Source organism: Panthera pardus, unplaced genomic scaffold (assembly GCF_024362965.1).
Source record: "Panthera pardus isolate Hobbes unplaced genomic scaffold, ASM2436296v1 HiC_scaffold_1, whole genome shotgun sequence".
Taxonomy (NCBI): domain Eukaryota; kingdom Metazoa; phylum Chordata; class Mammalia; order Carnivora; family Felidae; genus Panthera; species Panthera pardus.
The window spans coordinates 62,237,233-62,255,116 of NW_026526654.1; the positions used below are offsets into that span (position 1 = coordinate 62,237,233).

At 46.8% G+C, this 17,884-nt stretch overlaps 1 protein-coding gene across 1 annotated transcript; it reads left to right on the forward strand.

Moving 5' to 3' along the window:
* Positions 1 to 4,405: 4,405 nt before the first annotated feature.
* On the forward strand, positions 4,406 to 17,884 carry RGCC (regulator of cell cycle). Its single transcript, XM_019447431.2, has 5 exons — positions 4,406 to 4,692; positions 5,216 to 5,401; positions 14,284 to 14,391; positions 16,137 to 16,199; positions 17,489 to 17,884. The coding sequence occupies exons 1-5, from the start codon at positions 4,644 to 4,646 to the stop codon at positions 17,494 to 17,496; spliced, it is 414 nt and encodes a 137-aa protein (XP_019302976.1). The 5' UTR covers positions 4,406 to 4,643; the 3' UTR covers positions 17,497 to 17,884.

The following is a 17,884-nucleotide window of genomic DNA, read 5'->3' on the forward strand; positions in this document are numbered from 1 at the left end:
ATATTTGAAGACATGGGGACTGATCTTATGGTCACAGGTTATAAATAGCATATAAGGCATGATTCTATTTAAAGCATATGCACCAATGTATGCCTAAAGAAAACAGACTGGAGAGATATACACCAAACAGAAGAGAAAAGGCAGCACAAATAAATAGAGGGCCACAGGACAGCCACAGAGCACAGACAGATTGGCAGAGATAGAAAGATTATGAGTAAAAACACAAACACAAAAACAAACCAACAAAAACAGTAGGACAATATTCGTTTGAAGGAATTTAAAAAATGTAAGCTGGAATCAACTCTCAAAAAAAAGAAAATCAGAGAAGATTCTTTCTTATTGCTGCTGTAACTGATTACCACAAACTTAGCTGTTGAAGACCATAGAAATGTTTTATCTTACAGGTTTGTGCGTTAGGAATCCGGTAAGTATTCTCAGTGGGCCACAGTCAGGGTATTGGTGGAGCTGTGCTCCTTTGTGGAGTCTCTAGGGGAGAGTCTCCTTCCTTGCCATTTTCAGCCTCCAGAGACCATCCATACTCCTGGCTTGTTGTCCCTTCCTCCATCTTCAAAGTCAGTATCTCTGATCATTCTTCCTTAGTCACATCTCCCACTGACTATAGCCAGGAAGGGTTCTCTGCTTTTAAGGATTTGTGTGAGTTATCTCTTCACCTCAAGACCCTTAACCTTCATCATATCATGTTCATTTTGGCACATTACTATGGGGATTTGGACGGGACATCCAGTTGTGATTGCTTTACAAAAAGCTGCCTCAAGTCTTTTTCTAGAAGGAGACCTGTGTGACCAAATGGCCTTCTGGAACCAGAAAAGTGTGTTAATCCTAGTGTAAGGCTGTATGGTTAATTTAGGTTCAGGGCTGGTGAAATACATATCCCCCACCCCTCCTCAGGAAGGGACAAGATCACAGTTGAACAGTGAGGTCACTTATCATCTTTGTCAATATGGCCATGTGGCTGGGACCGTGGGAGCCCCTGGAATAGAAAATGGAACAAGCCAGAAGGCTCAGTGGACTAGAGGTTTAACCTTTGTCTTTTGTCTGGTTCTACAGAAGGAAAAAACACAGAGGTGGACTCATGTAAGCAATAAGAGATAGGTAAGAGCATGTTAACTGAAGCATTGTTTGTGACAGAGAAAGATTGGAAACAATGCAAATTGTCCATCAACTGGAGACTGGATATACAAACTGTTCTGCAGTCATTCAATGGAATTCTATTTGGCAGATTCAGTGGAGAAACTAGATCTGTGTGTATCAACATATGTGAAAACAATGTTGAGTGAAAACAAACATGTTGCAGCATTAAAGTAGTTCTGTAAATTTTAAAACACATAAAGCAATACTATGCATTTTTTTTTCTGTAAACATATAAGTAAATTTAGTTTCACTATAAAAACATGGACTGGGAGGGTGCTTACTGAGCTCATGGTAGTGGTTGTCTCTGGAGAGGGAAGGGGATAGGGCTTCGAAGGACAACCAAGGGGATATCGACCTTACCTATATTGTTATATTTCTCTTATTAAATGTACTTGAAGCATATGAAAAAGTGGTCAATTTAATTACTTATTAGTAAAGTGTAAATTAAAGCCACAGGAAGAAGAGGAAGAAGGAAGAGGAGGAGAAAGAGGAGGTGGAGGAGGAGAAGGAGGAAGAGGGGGAGGAGGGCGGAGGAGGGGGAAGGAGGAAGAGGAGGAAAAGGGGGAGGGGGAGGAGGTAGAGAGGAAGAACCACAGTCAGGTACCACAACACAGTCACTAGAATGTCTGAAATTAACAAGTCTAACAATATCATATGTGGACACAAATATGAAGCAACTGGAATTCTTACACATTGCGGGGAGTGTAGATTCATTCGATCACTGTTGGTTTGAAAACTGTTTCCCAGTATCTTTGAAAGCTAAATATATGCCTATCCTGTGATTCTGAAATTCCACTCCGAGGTATAAGCTCAAGAGAAGTGAGGAGGGGCCCCAAAAGAAATCTGCAAGGCTGTTCATAGCACCTTTGTTTATGTTAGTGGATGACTAGAGATAATCAAACCAATTAAGTTATTCCACTTCTAGATATATATCCTAGAGACTCTTCATCATGTACACAAGGAGGCCCAAGAATACTTATTGTACAGCCACTTACAGGAGCAACAACAGCAAAATAACAATGCAAGTTGCCCACCAGCAGGACAACGGCTTATTACTGCAACAATATGGATGGATCTCAAGGACGTTATGTTAAGTGAAAGAAGCCAGATATAAAAGAACACATACGGTGTGATTTTAAGGAGTTTCACAGTTAGCGAAACTCATTTCTGGTGACAGAATTCAGAATAGGAGTTACCATAGGGGTTTACTAACGGAGTGCTATTGACTAGAAAATGGCATAGGGACCCTTCTGGGGTGCTGACAAAATACTGTATCTTGATCCGGTTGGTAATCACACACGTGTATACATAGGGCAACTTTATCAACTATACACTCAAGATTTGTGCACTTGACTGTATGTCAGTTTTGACACACACATACAAAAAAATCCAAGGCAAAAATAACAATATGTTAGTTAACATGTGTTAATTCTCAGTGGTGGGTATAGAGTGCTATTACTTAATTCTCTATGTTTTCTTTACGTTAAAATTTACAATCAGGAAAGAGAGAGAGCAATAGTTCTCCATAGCCAAAGTGACACCCATCCTAGAGGGGCCCTCTGCCCAGCCATCTCCCCAACAAGGGGGTGAGTTCCCTTATAAGGGGGTACAGATGACAACAACCAACCAGCCTGTGTTAGTGGAGACAAGGTTATCTTCATGGTCACTCTCTCAGGAAATTGGTGTGGCTGCTAAAAAGTGGGGTGTTTTGTAGGGTCTTTTGAAGGTCAGTGTGGCTGATTCTTGAGCTGACAGGGACCCTGAGCCATCACGCATGAGCTGGACTAGAGCGCCAGCCTCCCTGCACCCCAGCCCCCCCAAAGAAGGCAGAATGGTATTTGGAGGGCAGCTCCGTGGCCTCAGCTTCCAGATTGGTTGCTGCTCCATTTAGCCCAGGGCATCACCCATATTGGGTGCATGGCAAGTCAAGAGGAAGGAAAAGAGAGGTACAAAGAATTTAAGGAGGTGGGAAAAATAAGAAAAAGAGGTAAAATGAAAGATGCATATGCCTTGCCCTGCAGCTTCAAGGACCTGGGTGGGTTATCTGCTTCCTTCTTTGGAGCCTCTTTCTCCTATGGGCTCAGCTCTTCACCTTACACTGTGGAGGAAGGGAGGGTGTGGTAAAGCCCAAAGTGGCTCCGAAACCAGACAGACCTGCCTTTCTGTCACTGAGTGGCAACCTGCTTGACCTCTGGTGCCTCCCTTTCCTCACCGGTGAAACAAGCATTAATTCCACCTCTCAGGGTCGATGTAGGGGCTGGAAATGGGGAATGCCAGGACCTGACCTAGGAGGCTCTTCATAACAGGGGAGAGGGGTAAGAAGAGGCCTCTCTTCCCTCTGAGGTCAGTTTTGTGGGTCAGAGACGCTGGCAGGGATGTCCAATAGAACTTTCTGAGATGATGGGTGTTGAGCACTTGATAGGTGTCTGGTGAGCCCTGGGGACTGAGTTTTTCATTGTATTCTATTTCATCTGTTATATATTTACATAGTCACCTGTGACTGCTGGCTGCCGCAAGGGGCAGTGCAAGGAGAGTTATTCAAGAGAGCACGACTGCTCCCCCGCCAGGCGGCTGGGCAGGGTGGCCCATAGGTCTGGACACTGAAAGGCGCTGGGTATGCGCCGCATTTACGCAGTCATTTCTTCCCCTGAAAAAACTCTTCCTGAATAAAGTCGGGGCTGGCGTGAAAGCCCAGGACTGAGGTCAAACTCCGAGCTCCGGGATGGGAGCAATTAAGGTTTGTAACCGCGTGGACTCCACAACTTCGGTCCCTCCTCGTCCCCTACTCTCTCCAGTCTGCCTACAATCAGTAAGTCCCCTGGTGAAATGCGGTGGGGACACGGGAGCCTCCCTCTGCGTCTCCGCCACCCGTCTGGGCCTCCTAGGGCTACTGTATTCTTCGCATCAAACGCTAGAGGCTCGGCACTTCCCATTTCACAGCTGAGGAAACTAAGGCTCCAGGTTAAGGGCGCGCGGCAGGAAGCGGGGGAGCTCCAGCCCAGCCGTAAACTCTTTGGGGCTCCGGTGGCGACAGAGACACTTCGGCGACTGGGGTTGTCAGGGCGCGCGGGCGAAGCGGCGAGTAAATATTTGGGGCTGTAACCCGGGTTCCGGCAACTCACCGTCACTGCGGTTCCCCGGCGGGCGCGTGGCGAGGGCGGCGCCTGGGGGACAGGGGCGTCCCCGCGTGGCGGCTGGGACAGACCTCGCGGCCCCGCCCCGGCCCGCCTCCGCCAGCGGCTATAAGACGGCAGAGCGGGAGGGTGGCGGCGGTGGGAGAAAGAGCGGGCGTGCGCACCGTACTGCAGGCGGCGCGGCGGGAGCGCGGCCGGGCGAGGGCGGCCGGCAGAGCGGGTGCGTGGAGCGCGAGACCCGGCCCGGAGCAGCCCCGGCGTGGGCGCGAGCGCGAGCGCGAGCGCGAGCGGCTGCACCGTTTCCGAGCCCAGCACCTCTTAGGACCCTCCGCCGCGCGCGCGGGGCCGAGCCTGCCCATGAAGCCGCCCGCAGCGCAGAGCAGCCCCGCGGCGGCCGCGGCCGCAGGTGAGTGCGGGACCCTGAAAGCCCTGGCCCCGCGGGCGCGGTGGGGGGCGAAAGGCGGGGGATCCGGGGGCGTCCCTTTACCCGCGGGTCCCCATCCTCCCCTGCGGGCTTCAGCTGCCTTCCTCGCGCCTGGCTGGGGCCACTTAACGGGCGCAGCCTGACCCCGTCTTGCCACCGCTTACCCGTTCGCACGCGCCCCCGAGGGACGAGCGTGGGCACAAGTACCCTACAGCGCGTGGGAAAGAGTTCGGCCGCGTGGATTAGCTGGGTGACCTTTGGTCTGCAGCTTCACTCAGCGGAGGCTCAGTTTCCCCATCTCTAAAACGGGCACGATTCATACCACCGCTTCAGGGGCTGGTTGGGAGTATGAAAAGATAAACAACGGGCAGTGACAGCGTGGCTGTCACTCGGCAGGCGCGCGCTGAATGTTAGTTACCTTGGGGAATGGTGGCGGCCCCCTCCAGGCCCGGGGACGGGCTAGCCGTCCCGCCCCGGCACCTGAGTCCGTCATCCCTGTCCCCAGCCCCGGCCTTGGACTCGGCGGCCGCCGGGGACCTGACGGATGCGCTGTGCGAGTTTGACGCGGTGCTGGCCGACTTCGCGTCGCCCTTCCACGAGCGCCACTTCCACTACGAGGAGCACCTGGAGCGCATGAAGCGGCGGAGCAGCGCCAGCGTGAGCGACAGCAGCGGCTTCAGCGACTCCGACAGTAAGTGTGGCCCCACCGGGGAAGGCGCGGGAGCGCCGGGAACTCCCAACCAGGGGTCCTAGGGGCTCGAGTCTCAGTCTGCTTCTCTGGAAGCCGAGGGGTGGGGAGCCCAGCCAAGCGAGCCCTAAGGCTCCGCGCAGTCCCTAGGACGCCCGCAGACAGGCAAAACCCCCGGGTTGTCACGCGAAGGCTGTTGGAGGCACGCGGGTCTACCTGCTGCCTGCAGGTGTCCTGAGGCCGGAGGGTTTAAGCAGCTGCCCGGACTCAGCCAGACCGGGCTCCCGGGACGCAAGCCAGGCCTTCCCACCGTTACCTCCCCTCCCTTCCCTTTGCCCTTTTCTCTCTCTGCATGTTTTTCAGAGTATGTGTAGAAAGTGCCACAGGAATGGGGGTGGAGGGAGACATGGGAGGGCACAATACCGAAAAATTTGTGAAACCAGAAGTTTCATAAGCGGCTGTTCTTGGGATTTTTGAAATAACTTCTTGCGTTTTCTTCTGGCTCCGAGCTCCCAGACCGGCTGGTGCCCTGCATGCGGTTTTTGAAAGACTCCTTGGCACGGCGGGGCTCGAGTATTTTCGGAAGTGTCCTTCTTCAGGAAGGTCCACCACCGGGACCACTGGCTTCCACAGCTCCCCCCACCCCCACTCAGGCTGGAGAAGGAGCCAGAGGGCAGATGGGCACAGAGGTGCTTCCTGGCGGCTTTTCTCAGAAGGGAGACTACTGCAGGGTTTCTTTGTCTTAAACAACCTTGCAAGTAGCGGGACAATTTGTTTTTTGTTTTTTTTTGTTTTTGTTTTTTAATTCGAGAACAAGTCGTCTTGTTCGAACAGATATGGGTATCTGTTTAGGTATCAGATAGAAAATTTGGTAACTTTTCAAATTGTTGGTTTTCAAATTCTGGAAGACTTACTATTTTTCAAAGTGAATTTAAATTTTTCTGACTTATTCTTGGGACTTCATTCTCTAGATGGGTTACCAGCACGAATGTCACTCCCTTTGCTGCCCTTGACTCTGGAAGTGAAAGCAATGACCCAAGGACCTTTCCTTGTGATTCTCTTCTTTTGAAATCTGAAGCTCTTCCTTGTTCCAGAGCAAAGATATAGTCCCAGACCCCATGTGAGCTGTCCTCCTGAGAATGAATAAAAGTGCTTGACACCCTGTTCAGGGATTGAGTCAGAAACCTGAGGTCCATCATGACTTTCCTTGGCAGTCCTGCCCAAGGGTTAGATTTAATTGAAGCTTTTGAAGTGAACAGGGATGGAATAGTGTGCTGCTAATATTCTGTTTTGCATTTTTGGACTTGATTGCTAATGACCAGACTGCTTGTTTTCAATTTCAAAGAGAAATCTCAAAACTTCTGAAATTTGTCTCAAAGCTGTGGCCAAACTTAAATATGTCTTCTTTTGCTGGGTCATGGAGCAAGTTATTCATCAAGTGCAAATTCTCTCTCCCACAAGAAAGAAAGCTGGGACAGACTGTCCAGTACTGCACTATTGCAAAGAACAAGTCCTTTCTGACACAGGGCCTCATTTGGCTAGGATGTGGTCTGAACTTGCCCATCCTGGGTGATTGCAGCTCCCTCTGGGTAGGGTTTCAGATCTGGGACCTGTTTTCAGGGGCCTCAAAGAGAGGGTACTCAGAAACCCATCCTTAATGGTTTTGGGGGAGAAATTTGGAATAATCTATAGTTTCTCTTGGGGTGTATGTGCGTGCATGCATTTTGCTTTCTGCCCTTGTTGCTAACTGCTCAGCTAACCCTTAGTTTGGTGGCTAGAGAGTAATGGGGAGGGTATAAAGAAGGCTCAGATGATATTTGTCTTTTTTCATAAATGTGTAGCTTATCCCCCATAAGACTGGTTAGAAATAGTCTTGGCAGAATTGGTGTATATCTGAACAGTAATTTCTTAAGGAAGCATACTGTGTGTATCTTAACTGCCACCAAGTACTGAGCACAGACATTTATTATGCATATTTGTCTGTTCAATGCTTTTCTGAGGAAGAGAATGTTTGAGAGAAGTAGATCCTACTGAGATTTAGGCCGCCAAAAGGGAGACATACCAGGATAATGATAATAAGAGCAGCTCAGTTTTACCAAGCCCTTACTATGATTATTGTTATTATTTATTAGCTCTTATCAGTAGTGATTTCTTTGTTGGGCTTTAACTGTGTTATCTCATATGACCTCTACCACAGTCCTATAAGATAGGCACTGTTATCTCCATGTTTCTGATAAGACAGCAGAACCGCGTGAGCTGTCTCTAAGACCTTGCTCTGTCACCATGGATGGTTGGCTGGAATGGGAACCAGGTCCTCAGGAATAGACCTGAAGTCCCGTTGGACCCAAATCATTCACCTGTTTATCAACAGTAGTTGTGTCTCTTCAAGGCAGTCGTCATCAGCCTGGGTCTGGAAGGTCTTGGTTTCTACACCTGTAAAATGGAAAGGATGCTATTTAGTAGTACTGTTAGAAACATCCATAAGCTCATGATGAGGAAGAAAAAAATCACTGTTTCATGCTCTCAAGAAGACATTAAAATGCATACACCAGGCTCTATCACATAAGTCAGATGTATTTGAGCCAGTGTCTTGCATGCAAATGTTACATATGAGCTACAAACCAGCAGCACCTTGATTCTCACTCTGCCTGCTACTTACTGCTCTATCACTCAGAAGATCCACCTTCCAAGACAGCTCAAAGTAGCAGTTCTGTTTTTTGAAGAACCCTTCCTTTTCTCATTAGAAAAAAAAAAAATTAGGGTTGCTTTCATACAAAGGAGAAACATAGATATTCCTTCCACCCAAAGAAGCGAATTATTTAGATAGGAGAGAAGAATGGACATTTAAAAAGAAATACTCCTTCCTGGGCACCTGGGTGGCTCGGTTGGTTAAACGTCTGACTCTTGATCGTGGCTCAGGTCATAATCTCATGGTTGTGAGATCACGCCTTCTGTCAGATCCAACTGGGCATAGAGGCTGCTTGGGATTCTCTCTCTCTCCCTCTCTCTCTCTCAGCTCCCCACCTCCTGCCCTGTACACACACTCTCTCTCTTTCTCAAAAAAAAAAAAAAAAAGAAAAAGAAAAAAAGAAACACTCCTTCCTGTTCCTACTGATGGGGTGGGAGGGGGAGGTCCTCCAAAGATGTGAAGAAGACCAAAATGAAAATTGCAAGATAACTCCACATTAAGGATGGCATTCAAATAGGGGTTGATCAAAACAGGCTGGTTCCTTTCCCCTAGACTTCGGTCCAGCAGGTGAGATCTCAGACACTTTAGTGGGAGCAGTTTTAACATCAGCAGTGGAAGGGCAGTGTTGTTCAAACTTCACCCTTAGAGGGATTTTAGGGATTGTAAACTTCTTTGGTTTTAACTTTTAAAAAAATATATTGTTTTCAGTATTTTCAAAATTGTAAAGGCACACCATGATTTCTCAAATATGTTTAATGAAATTTTAACTCATAATTACTGGTTTTCTAAAAATTTTTAATGTTTATTCATTTTTGAGAGGAAGAGACAGACAGAGCACAAGTGGGGAAAGGGCAGAGAGAGAGGGAGACAAAGAATCCGAAGCAGGCTCCAGGCTCCAAGCTGTCAGCACAGAACCTGATGCAGGCTTGAACTCGTGAACCTTGAGATCATGACCTGGGCTGAAGTCAGACTAATGCCCAACTGACTGAGCCACCCAGGCGCCCCTTTAATTACCAAGTTTTAGCCAATGTGTTAATTTATGTTTCCACTGAATGATTTTATATGAAGTTTACAGTATGACCTTGAACTTTAAATGGTGGTATGAACTATCTCTGCTGTATTGGGATTTCACTTACCTTTTTTCCTTTGAAGAGAGGAAGTGTTTTGCTACTTAACAGGAAGGGTCTGAAGGCTGCTGGGACTGCAAGAGATATTGTGATGTTGTGGAGCCGTTTTAGGGAATGAGGAACTGGCTTCTTTCAGCAGGTGCAAGACCAGAACATTTGTATATCTTTTCCTAGTCTGCTCCAGCTTGGCCCTGGGAGAAGGTACCTTGTGGACAGTGGGTGTTAGCATGACAGGTAGCATATTGGCTGATTTGGCATAGGAGATCCAGAGACTGGAATCTGAACTTGTTCAAGCCTTGAGAGAACGAGAAGTTAGGAGCTCTCGGGCTGCCCTGGCACTGTTAGGAATTCCAGATGGGTGACAGGTCTCACTCGGGCGGAGACCTCGAGAGGTGTCCAAAGGGACCCAGCGGTCAGGGAAGCTGGGACAATATTGGTGAAAGGGAAAAGGGCTCTTTCTTACTCTATCCTACTTTTAGTGAGGCTTTCAGGATTTAGATTTTGTGGAGGAGATTCACCCCTCCCCACCACCATTCACTGTGGCAAAAGGGAAAGAGGTCCAAGGCTTTCTTTTTCTCAGTTAATTACTATAGTTTGCTTGTCTTCAACGTGTGGGATTGTTCTATATTTACAGGAGCTCTGGGCAAGGTTTACTGTCTGTGGTTTTACTTCCCTCTGGAGTAGCACATGTTGGTGCTAACCCTAAATTACCTTTCTCCCCACCCCCAAACTAAAAGAGCACAACTACCTTTTAAACAAGCTTCTGTTTTTACAGCTGAGTTTCTCAAACTCTGTTGGTGCTCTTAAAGTTAGATCTTTGTATATTGAATATGCTTACATTTCTTCTGATGGTGTCTTAGGGAACTTGGTACCTAAGTTTGAGGTTCCTGGATTCCGCACGCCAAGTTGACCGGCCAAGGACATTTTTAATGGGCCTTTGAGATGCCTGTGAGATGGGGCTTTAGAGCTGATTGAAGTAGATTTTGTGGAGCCCTGAAATGTAGTCTTATCACCTGCTAAGGTTCCCCAAATCATCACTGATTGTGTCCTTGAACCCCTGTTAATGGCACCACCTGATATTGGGGTGGGGCCATAATACATTAATATGCTATCAGCCAGCAACACATCGCTATCATTTTATCAGACTAACAGGCTGTTGTTTTGCAAGGGATAGAGTTCCAGAGGTGTGAAAAGAACAGGAAGTTAGGCTTTACTTACCTTTTAATCTACCCTAATGCCTACCGTGAAGTCTTGTTCATTGAGGGTGCTTAATAAAAGTCCATGGAGTGAAATTTTATGGGATAAAGGAAAGTGATGTCTACAGCTTGGGGGCACTTCTGTGTTGGTGGTTTGTTTTAGGGAGGTTTATTCGAGGGTGCCTCAGAAGATAAGCCTCTCTTGAGAATTTTGCTGCTATCTAAAGAAGAGGAGGAAGCCCAGGCTCAGAATCTTGCTTGTTAACCATTCGCTGTGGGGCCCTTTGCTCTCCTGGACAGGTTATCCTCCATTTAACTAGGAACTTTAGAATAAAATCATGAAAACCAGGGGCGCCTGGGTGGCTCAGTCGGTTAAGTGTCTGACTTCATTCAGTTCAGGTCATGATCTCTCAGTCCATGAGATCCAGCCCCGCCTTGGGCTCTGTGCTGACAGCTCAGAGCCTGGAGCCTGCCTCAGATTCTGTGTCTCCCCCTCTCTCCACCCCTCCCCCCTGCTCACATCTTTCTCTCTCTCAAAAATAAACATTAAAATAATTAATTAAAAAAATCATGAAAATCATACATATCATACACGGAGTGGCTAGCTTATTATTTCCCTTTTGCTAAGGAAGAGACTAAGTCTCAGAGGTGAAGTGATTTGCACAGGGCCACGCGGTTGTCATATGGCCCCTTATCCCATACGGCCTTACTGTGGCAGCTTCTGCTGGGCCTTGTGGTAGCTTTGGGCTTCCTGAAGTAACTTTTTTTCATCTTTTTCATGAATGACGTATGTAGAATATTACCACAGGGTGGGACTGAACTGTGGGCAGGTTTGGCTTCAGGATGCTGAGGGTTCGCTTCCTGTTGATGGTTGAATATTTTGGAGCCTGGAGTTAGGTCTGGCTCAGGTTGTGCACAGAAACTCATGGAAAGAGAGAGGAATCAAGGTGTGGCAATGAGCTTCTGTGTGAACCTGTGTGTGTGGTTGGTTAGGAGGTGTGGGGGAGAGGGGAAGTGGGGAAGTGAGTGTATGCTAAGTTGACATGCTTGTGTGTGTGTGTGTGTGTGTGTGTGTGTGTGTGTGTGTTTGCGTGTATCTATCTATCTCTATATATCTATATAGGGGTATACCTATATATATATATGTATATATAGATAGATATTGTAGCCAGAATTTTTTTTCTCTCTCTCCCTCATTGGGGGAGTAGCATTCCCCCATTCATTAGCAGTAAGAGGAACTTCTGATTATGTTAAGTTTGATTTGCAACTGAATTTATTAGGCAAGTAACAGCCAGCTTGTCTATATATTTTCTGAGTTTGAAGAAAATACTTGGATCAAAAAGGCATATTAGCACCAGGCTGTAAAGGCTAAGAGGTACACAGTGACAACATCCCAGTACCATGACTCATTCTCTACAGAGTCTCCAAACCACCTGAGTTTTTCCTGAATCCTCACTGGATTCTTTTTTTCCTACCATTTTGCAATGGCCTTTTTCCTGTCTAGATCATTCCTTCCCCGAAAGTTCAATGACATTTGGTCTACTTGCCTGTGAGGTAAACAAACTGTGTGTGAGTGTGTCCCTCCCCCCCAAAGGATGGCTGTATGTGGATGTAAAATTGCTGAAAGTTGGAGCAGAATAGGGATGAAGTCCAAAGTCAGGGCAAGGGCCAGTGGTGCAGGGCTGGGTGGAGTGAGGTATGCTGGTGAAACTGGCTCTCAAGGGCCAAGTGTTTCTGAGAGATAGAGACCAGAGGTGTGGCCATGGAAGCCTGGGCCAGCGAGTCTCTGGGTTCGGCGGTCTGGGCCAGGGATGGGAGCGATGCTGTCAGGTGTCCTCAGAGCCAAAGATAATGTGCCAAACGCCTCATGTTCTTTCCTTCTGGCTCCGGGGTTTGGGCATGAAGCCGGCCTCCACAGGGCTCTCTGTGGTTTTCCTGCCCCTGGGTCTTACCTCATCTTTTCCCCTACAAGTTTCTCAGGTTCTATTTGTGGCGATTCTCCTACCTATTGCGTGGTGACAAACAGTGACGCCCTGCCGTAGGTCTGCCATGGACATGGCCGCTTTCCTGTATGTAAGGGAAAGGCTTTTCCTTGAGAAAATCCAGACTGCTCTAGGGGTGGGCTCAGCTGGAAAAGCAAGCAGAAGGGCTTCCCCATTTGAGTTCCTGTGCAAGTGTCCTGAGACATGTTAATGGGCTGCCACAAAAAAGGTGTCCCATAGTTAAACTGGAGAAACAAGACTTCTCAGGGACATTGAAGCGGGAAGACCCAGTAGGAGTCTCCAAAGGTGCTCAGTGTTTCTCAAACTTAGTTGATCACATACATGGTTCTTCTTTCCCAAGGACCAGTGTTCTGAGGAACATTTTTTTGGGGGAAATATTATGTGTGGGGTTTGGTATTTTGGATCTCATTAGGTGTTCATCACCAAAGCCCTGAAAAGTGACTGTGGTCCTTTTAGGTGACTTAGCCTGGACCTCTGAGGGGAGAAAAGATCGTGAGAGTTGGGCATGTCTGGAAAAGTGAACAAGATGAATGCGTAGGTCAGGAAGATAAGATGGCACTGGGGCCACCTGGTCAGAGGAGGGTGGGAAGAAAGGGAGCCAGGTGTAGGGTCTGAGAACTTGCAGTAGTCTTTTAGGGATGAAGCTCAATTATTGTGTGATGAGAAACCTCTGCTTTGGAAAACGCTTTTTATCTTTTATAACTTATTCATGTTCACTTTGAGTTATGGGGACCAAAGAAAGAAGTTTTTGCCTCCTCCTGAGTTGGAGGTCGTTGGATTCAAGTGAGTGAATCCCAAAGAGGAATAGAGCCCTGGCCAGGCCCTCTTGATTCAGCCGCCCTCCGTCACCTGCAGAGACTTTCCAGAGGTCATATCTGCTACAAGTGTGCCTGGCTTTGTGTTTTGTTTTAGCCAGGAAGACTGTTACTTTGTGACCTCACAGGCCACATCCTGCTTCCGCTGGCTGCTCTGCCTTTGAGCCCTTTGAGGGGGTGGAGCTCAGCCACCAGCTCCCTTTTGGTGTCATGGCCACATGGCTGAACTGGCTGTGGGCTGGTTTCCTCATTTTTGGCAGGATTTAGAGAAGTAGAGTCTCAGAACTTCAGAGCTGGAAGGAACTTTAAGGATTATGTAGCCTTCCCATTTTATTGATGGCTAAGCCGAGGCTCAGAGATGCAGTCTTGCCCAAGGGCGCCCGAGTATCTAAGTAGCTGAGCTGGTTCCCTTGACTCCCAGCACAACTCTGCTTCTGGGACCTTGCCTTGCTCTTGCTCTTGCTCTGGTCTTTGGGGTACGGCAATAGAAGAAGCCACAGGATCACTCCAAGTGTCTATAATTGACAACGTCTAGAAGAAATATTTGTCTCTGACCCTCTAGCTTATTTATCCTCAGAATGTAGGTTCTCAGGAAAACCAGGCCAAAGACAGTCTTGAGCAGTCAGGGAGGATTCTGAAGTAATGGGACCCAACCTTATGTTTGTATTTCGGGGAGTTCAGAGGGCAGAAGGGACATTTTTCAGGAGAGACGATTCTTTAGGTCTAAAATCCTGAACCAGCCCCCCACCCCACAATAGCCAAGCATCGGCTCAGCTGTCAGTTAGACTCCTGGGCAGTGGGATCCTGTGTGTTGCAAAGGAGGCTGGTCTGGTCGTGATCATCCTGTCACACTCTCCTTTTTTTTAGGGAAGCAAGGCCTTCAGTGTGCCTGACTGGACACACACACACACACACACAGGCACACACCCCTATCTCAAATCATTTTGGGGCATGACTATAAAATCTGGAAATCAACCTGTTTTCTTTACGACTTTGCTCCTTTGGGAGATGAGCTGAAAACCATCTCGAACGAGTTACATTTTCTTTCCTGAAAGGTGCAGATTCGCTCTATAGGAACAGCTTCAGCTTCAGTGATGAAAAACTGAATTCTCCAACAGATGCTGCTCCAGCTCTTCTCTCCCCCACCGTCCCTCCTCGGAAAGGTAGGCTCTTGAGTGGTGGTATGAGGGTTTTGGTTTCCTTCTTCTCTCACCCTTCCTGGTCTCTTGTCTCTTCCGCCTGACCCCCGACCCTTCCCAAATGTGCAAAATAAATAGATAAAACTAACATCTTCGTATGGTGTGAGGTGGAACTGTCCTTTCTCAGGATTCTGATCGGTGTAAAAATGAAATCAGGTAATTGAGGGGCAAGGAACCAGATCCGCAGGGAGAAAGAACACTTGTCTTTACGCTCTGCTTTCTCTCACGTGGTGTAATCAAGACCATGCCAAATGACAGTGCTCTCTCAGACTGGTTGGTTCGAGAATTGAAAACTCAGCAGTTAGGGTTTGCAGAAAGTGAGATCCTTTTTATTGCATTAACTATGTAACCAATGCTTTCAGATTACCAATTTAGCAATTCAAGGGGGTCATCATCATGAGGCAGGCCATGATCTCACATGATTTAAAATAGCAGCTCCAGCCTGTCTCTACTGTGATATTAATAGACCTAAAAAGTTTTTAAAGATGCATGAGCAGTTTCTTATTTTTTGGAACTTGTAAAGTGTCTCCAGCTAGAGAGCTGAATGTTCTGTTATATTGGACAAGTGCCCTCTTGAAAACAAAAGGAGTTTTTCTCCTCAAGAAACATTATACTTGCTGAAAATAGTTGCAGAATGCAATAAAAATGGAACATGGTTAAAAAGAAATATGAAGATTCTATTACTTTTCTCACTCTTGGCATTAAAGGCAGAATTTCCCTCTTTTTCAAAAGACTGATTTTTAAATTCTCCTCTCAACATAGCCGTGTTGAGCAGTCACTAGGGACTCTGCTGTTGTCCAGCTCTCTGCAAAACGGAGCTATTGAATTCAGAGAGACAGGGCAGTCTAGGAAGTGGCTGAAAACGTGCCGAGATTTGCTACCTGATCTTTAAGAGGTAGGAATTACAGAAGGAGGAAAAAGCCCTAGTGGCAAATTGACTTTAAAAGCTGAGAACAACGAGCCATTTGTAGCCAGCCATCAAGGGTTAATTAATACAAATATCCAGGCATGTGTTTCGGACAAGGCATGAATGACGAACCCTACAGGTACGAGTATATGTCTCAGGATATAGAGGGAACAAAATCAAGACAAGGACTGGCTGCCTTGTCCTGATAGCTGGATGGGATGAGGCTGTCCCAGACCCGGAGGCCTCAGTTTGCCTTTCTGTACCATTTTGACAAAGAACAGTGGCTCCTCCTTCGTTTCATACCGAGGGCTGTGGTATTGCCCTGGGGTGGTGGCACAAACAAGAATGTGTCAAAGGCGAGGCTTAGTGGGAATATTGAATCTGGGTGTCCACTCTGCACTGTGCCACACTTACCGGACATTTTTGACTGATAACTCAAAACCTACAGAGTCAAAAAAATCAAAACTTTTCATCTTCCTTTCCAGCCTCTCCTCTCCCCTGCCCCTCAGACTTTTAAGGTAGTGAAGGGAGATTCTTCTTCTAGGTTGTTGGGGTGAGGGTGGCACAGGGGATGATGAACTGAAAAAACACAAGAAGGGGACGTCTAGGTTAATCTTCAGAATCAGTGTCTGAGTTGACTGTAAATAAACATTGGAGCAGACACTTGGGGTTGGTACGGGACAGTCTGAAATAACGTCTCTGAAGATCCAGAGATACAAAATGGGGTCGCATAATCCTGGGAACAGAGGGCTTCTTGAGCTGTCATTGATATGGAAACTGAAGGTCGACTCTTGTTTTTCAGCTAAACTAGGAGACACGAAAGAGCTAGAAGACTTTATTGCTGATCTTGACAGAACATTAGCGAGTGAGTACGCGCCTCGTATTAAAAAAATCAAACAGAAAACCAACCAACACCGCTGATAAAGTGCCATAATAGTTACCAGCTTGCCTGGGGGCAGGAAGTTACATCACTGGGCTTCTTTAGGTTCAGAAACAGGACCCTAGTGGCTCAGAAAGAAATTCTGAGGACAAGTTTGCATTAATGTAGACCGCGTGCCTTTCCAAACAGTGAGAACAGGTTACCAGCAAACAATGACATTTTGTTTGAAAAATGCAGAGTAGTTATTAGAGCAAGATTGGAGCTTTACCATCACGATGTCCTGGCAGGCTTTTTGGAGGAGAAATGAGCCGACTGACTACAAAACCAATGTTTTAACAAGCCAGATGGTTCCATCCCATGGGCCAAGGAAGTGTTCCCAGGTTAGATCCAAGGATTTGGGGAGGTCTGACTTCTAAAGGGTAGAATCCCAAAAGAAAGAATTGGCCTGGGGAGACCCCATAGCCAAAGGCTCACACCAATTAGTGAAAAACCTGGATTAAGTACACACTACTTTGTGTCCCATTTGGCAGTTACACTAATGGTACCCCTTTATGTGACTGGAAATGTTGGGAACTGAAGATATCAGACCATAACTACAATGGGGGTGGGGGGTGTCCAGAAGACGGGGCCCTGAGAACCAATCTACCCACTCTGTTTCAAGAGGAAAGGATTACAGGAGCCAGAAGAATCAGCTAGGACTTCTGGGATAAAAGTTTCAGCAGCTCTACTCTTGGGGGAGAGGCGGGGGTCTCATTCAGTCACAGAGCAGAAGAATTTTGTCCTAGGGTCTTAATTTTTTTAATGAAAGAGTTGATTTTCCATAAGGAATGTTTTATGGTATCCTCTGCTAAATAGCCAGGTGTAACCTGAAAAATTAGATCCAAAGCTGATTATGTAAAAATGACCCTGTTCCTCATACTGTTTCAGACAGACGTAAATCTCAAGTGGAAAGTCCTTGTGTATTTTCTACCTTCTCTTGCCCGTTCTCTTACCTGCTATACCATCCCACATCAGAAGACCCACGCCTGTTTTGACAGAGATTATTGTAATTACAGCACAATTTGTACGAGTCCCGTGGAACAAGCCTGCCTACTTCATGGAAATTGCAGCTGGCCTCCCGGTTGTACCAGTTAATCAGACATACATTACGTGGGAAACCTGCCATTAAGTGTGATGCTTTGATGCCTGTCTGCGACGGTGTTAAGCTCTGGTTAAGCCTAGGAATTGGAAACTCTTATGAGTGCATGATAACCTTATTTATCTCCTTTTAACAGGTATGTGAAACAAGGAGAAGTTCTGGGTCCTTTCATCCTAAGGGAGAAGCTTCAGAAAGCTCCGAGGACCCTGGTAAAATCAGCTTACGGAATTTGCTGCCAGAGCAGACAGAGATGAGAACTCACCTACCAGCAGGCCATTCTCAGACTCGTTCTGAAACCAGCCTTTGATCATCTCTGGGCAATTTAGAGAGTGAAACTGACTTTGTTGACCAGCTTGCAGCATATTAGAACAGATGACCCATGCTAATATTGTATTTTCTCTCAAAACATAGCTTTCCTGTAATTTAAAGTGCATTTATGGAAATATTTGTAATTAATTATATATAGTTGGAAACAGTAATATGCTTTTCCCAGTATAATATATTTTTGTATGCAAATAAAATTTGAACTGGA

What these genes read in the sequence shown, in the direction of transcription:
- RGCC (XM_019447431.2), top strand. Translation starts at nt 4,644, where the DNA reads ATGAAGCCGCCCGCAGCGCAGAGCAGCCCCGCGGCGGCCGCGGCCGCA. An exon ending in CGCGGCGGCCGCGGCCGCAG is followed by an intron (nt 4,693 to 5,215) that starts GTGAGTGCGGGA and finishes CCCTGTCCCCAG; the next exon opens with CCCCGGCCTTGGACTCGGCG. An exon ending in CGGCTTCAGCGACTCCGACA is followed by an intron (nt 5,402 to 14,283) that starts GTAAGTGTGGCC and finishes CTTTCCTGAAAG; the next exon opens with GTGCAGATTCGCTCTATAGG.